This window comes from Oncorhynchus mykiss, chromosome 3 (genome assembly GCF_057628025.1).
Source record: "Oncorhynchus mykiss isolate SJ-2025 chromosome 3, ASM5762802v1, whole genome shotgun sequence".
NCBI classification, from domain to species: Eukaryota; Metazoa; Chordata; class Actinopteri; order Salmoniformes; family Salmonidae; genus Oncorhynchus; species Oncorhynchus mykiss.
The window spans coordinates 18,915,001-18,918,246 of record NC_143024.1 but is presented as its reverse complement, the minus strand read 5'-3'; the positions used below and the strand labels follow the sequence as shown (position 1 = coordinate 18,918,246).

The 3,246-nt window shown below is 43.0% G+C and overlaps 1 protein-coding gene across 1 annotated transcript in view; it reads right to left on the bottom strand.

Moving 5' to 3' along the window:
- Positions 1-606: 606 nt before the first annotated feature.
- LOC149984437 (uncharacterized) overlaps positions 607-3,246 on the bottom strand; it is a 7,632-nt gene continuing 4,992 nt past the window's right edge. The window contains exon 2 of the mRNA XM_090223752.1: positions 607-3,246. This exon is cut by the window's right edge and continues 717 nt beyond it. Within this exon, the coding sequence (XP_090079878.1) occupies positions 1,118-1,804 (687 nt within the window). The 5' untranslated portion in view covers positions 1,805-3,246 and the 3' untranslated portion in view covers positions 607-1,117.

Below are 3,246 nucleotides of genomic sequence, written 5' to 3'. Positions count from 1 at the left end.
CCATAAATCTAAAATGAATCCATTTTAAATTCAGGCTGTAACACAACAAAATGTGGAACATGTCAAGGGGTGTCAATACTTTCTGAAGGCACTGTAGATTGTAATGTATAGGCTGTTGTGAATCCAGATATCCAATATCCCTGGATATGAAGTGTAATGGCTCCTATTTCATGGTTTATGATCTCACTTGATGAAATGTTAGTTACAGATAATATATGCTATTTAGAACTGGTTCTGGGTTTGACTATAATACATGATCTTCAGGACTGGTTCTGGGTTTGACTATAATACATGATCTTTAGGACTGGTTCTGGGTTTGACTATAATACATGATCTTTAGGACTGGTTCTGGGTTTGACTATAATACATGATCTTCAGGACTGGTTCTGGGTTTGACTATAATACATGATCTTCAGGATTGGTCCTGGGTTTGACTATAATATATGATCTTCAGGACTGGTTCTGGGTTTGACTATAATACATGATTTTTAGGACTGGTTCTGGGTTTGACCATAATACATGATCTTTACGTCTGGTTCTGGGTTTGACGTTAATTCACTGTTCTGGGTTTGTGGCCTGGTGGCAAAATGATTGTTTCATCTCAAATCAAATCAAATCAAATTTTATTTGTCACATACACATGGTTAGCAGATGTTAATGCGAGTGTAGCGAAATGCTTGTGCTTCTAGTTCCGACAATGCAGTAATAACCAACAAGTAATCTAACTAACAATTCCAAAACTACTGTCTTGTACACAGAGTAAGGGGATAAAGAATACGTACATAAGGATATATGAATGAGTGATGGTACAGAGCAGCATAGGCAAGATACAGTAGATGGTATCGAGTACAGTATATACATATGAGATGAGTATGTAAACAAAGTGGCATAGTTAAAGTGGCTAGTGATACATGTATTACATAAGGATACAGTCGATGATATAGAGTACAGTATATACGTATGCATATGGAATGAATAATGTAGGGTAAGTAACATTATATAAGGTAGCATTGTTTAAAGTGGCTAGTGATATATTTACATCATTTCCCATCAATTCCCATTATTAAAGTGGCTGGAGTTGAGTCAGTGTCAGTGTGTTGGCAGCAGCCACTCAATGTTAGTGGTGGCTGTTTAACATTCTGATGGCCTTGAGATAGAAGCTGTTTTTCAGTCTCTCGGTCCCAGCTTTGATGCACCTGTACTGACCTCGCCTTCTGGATGATAGCGGGGTGAACAGGCAGTGGCTCGGGTGGTTGATGTCCTTGATGATCTTTATGGCCTTCCTGTGACATCGGGTGGTGTAGGTGTCCTGGAGGGCAGGTAGTTTGCCCCCGGTGATGCGTTGTGCAGACCTTACTACCCTCTGGAGAGCCTTACGGTTGAGGGCGGAGCAGTTGCCGTACCAGGCGGTGATACAGCCCGCCAGGATGCTCTCGATTGTGCATCTGTAGAAGTTTGTGAGTGCTTTTGTTGACAAGCCGTATTTCTTCAGCCTCCTGAGGTTGAAGAGGCGGCCCGTCAGGAAGTCCAGTACCCAGTTGCACAGGGCGGGGTCGAGACCCAGGGTCTCGAGCTTGATGACGAGCTTGGAGGGTACTATGGTGTTGAATGCCGAGCTGTAGTCAATGAACAGCATTCTCACATAGGTATTCCTCTTGTCCAGATGGGTTAGGGCAGTGTGCAGTGTGGTTGAGATTGCATCGTCTGTGGACCTATTTGGGCGGTAAGCAAATTGGAGTGGGTCTAGGGTGTCAGGTAGGGTGGAGGTGATATGGTCCTTGACTAGTCTCTCAAAGCACTTCATGATGACGGAAGTGAGTGCTACGGGGCGGTAGTCGTTTAGCTCAGTTACCTTAGCTTTCTTGGGAACAGGAACAATGGTGGCCCTCTTGAAGCATGTGGGAACAGCAGACTGGTATAGGGATTGATTGAATATGTCCGTAAACACACCGGCCAGCTGGTCTGCGCATGCTCTGAGGGCGCGGCTGGGGATGCCGTCTGGGCCTGCAGCCTTGCGAGGGTTAACACGTTTAAATGTCTTACTCACCTCGGCTGCAGTGAAGGAGAGGCCGCATGTTTTCGTTGCAGGCCGTGTCAGTGGCACTGTATTGTCCTCAAAGCGGGCAAAAAAGTTATTTCTGTGTTAATTTCTCTGTTAATTCCAAGCCAGAGTCTTCTCTGAATTGACGGAGTACATCTGTCACAGTTGTACGTTCCTTTTCTTCCAAGTGTATAAGACAACACCGTCTGAAGTACCACACACTGGTTATCTTAGTTTTATCATAAATCTTGTATTGCAAATTCTTCAGGCATAAGGCAAGTAGAGTTTGGGTGAGAGGACAGTCATGGTTTAACCATCTCTTGCCATCTAAAGTAGGATGGGCAATTGGACGCAACCTTGACCAGTTGGTAATGTCACGAGAAAGCACTTCCCTTAAAAATGTGAATCCAATAGGGTCAGGTGATTTAGGAGATGGTTTAGAACACTTTATGGACAAAAGGGCTTCTTCCAAGAAGTTTCTCTTAATCTTTGTTGGGACGTCCAATGTAACAAGATAAGGCAAACTCTGTGACGGTTCACCTCGGTTCTTCTCTTTGATTGAGAACTGAAGGTACATTTGTAGACGACTTTCTAGTATTTTAGCAAATATCGTCCCTTCATTGGCTGTCATTTCTGAAGCTTTGTGTTCTTTATTATATGTCTGCTTTAAGCGTTCGGTTGTTCCCCAGTCAGGTTTTGTATCAAGTGCTAGTTGTCCAGAGCCAGTCAGAGATTCTATTGCCATTACTATCTCAGACCCAGATATTTTTCCTGTTTTGTCATTGTATTGATACTCCGGTAACGTTGCCAGAACCTCTGTATTTATACATTCTAGTGTGGAGGGAGTGGAACTGTCTGCTTTGGCAGGAAGGTAGAGCTCCAGAATGACTGGTTTGTGATCGGAAACAGGTTTTCTTCCTTTTACCTTACAGATATCATGGATTCTACAGCTGTGAGTAATGTTATCTGTCTGTTTGAATTCTGGCACAAAGAACATGTCTAACCTAGATCCAGACTTTGAGGTTTTAGTCTTTTTAGAGTAAGTGAAGTCTTTTAAATCAAGGTTCTGTAATCTCCATATGTCCACTAGCTTCAGAGAGGAGGTGAATTCTTGAAGATAACCTCTAAATGCTTTGTGCTGATGATTATCTGACGTGCCACTCCTGTCAATTTTAGGGTCTAGCACTGTGTTGAAATCGCCTCCC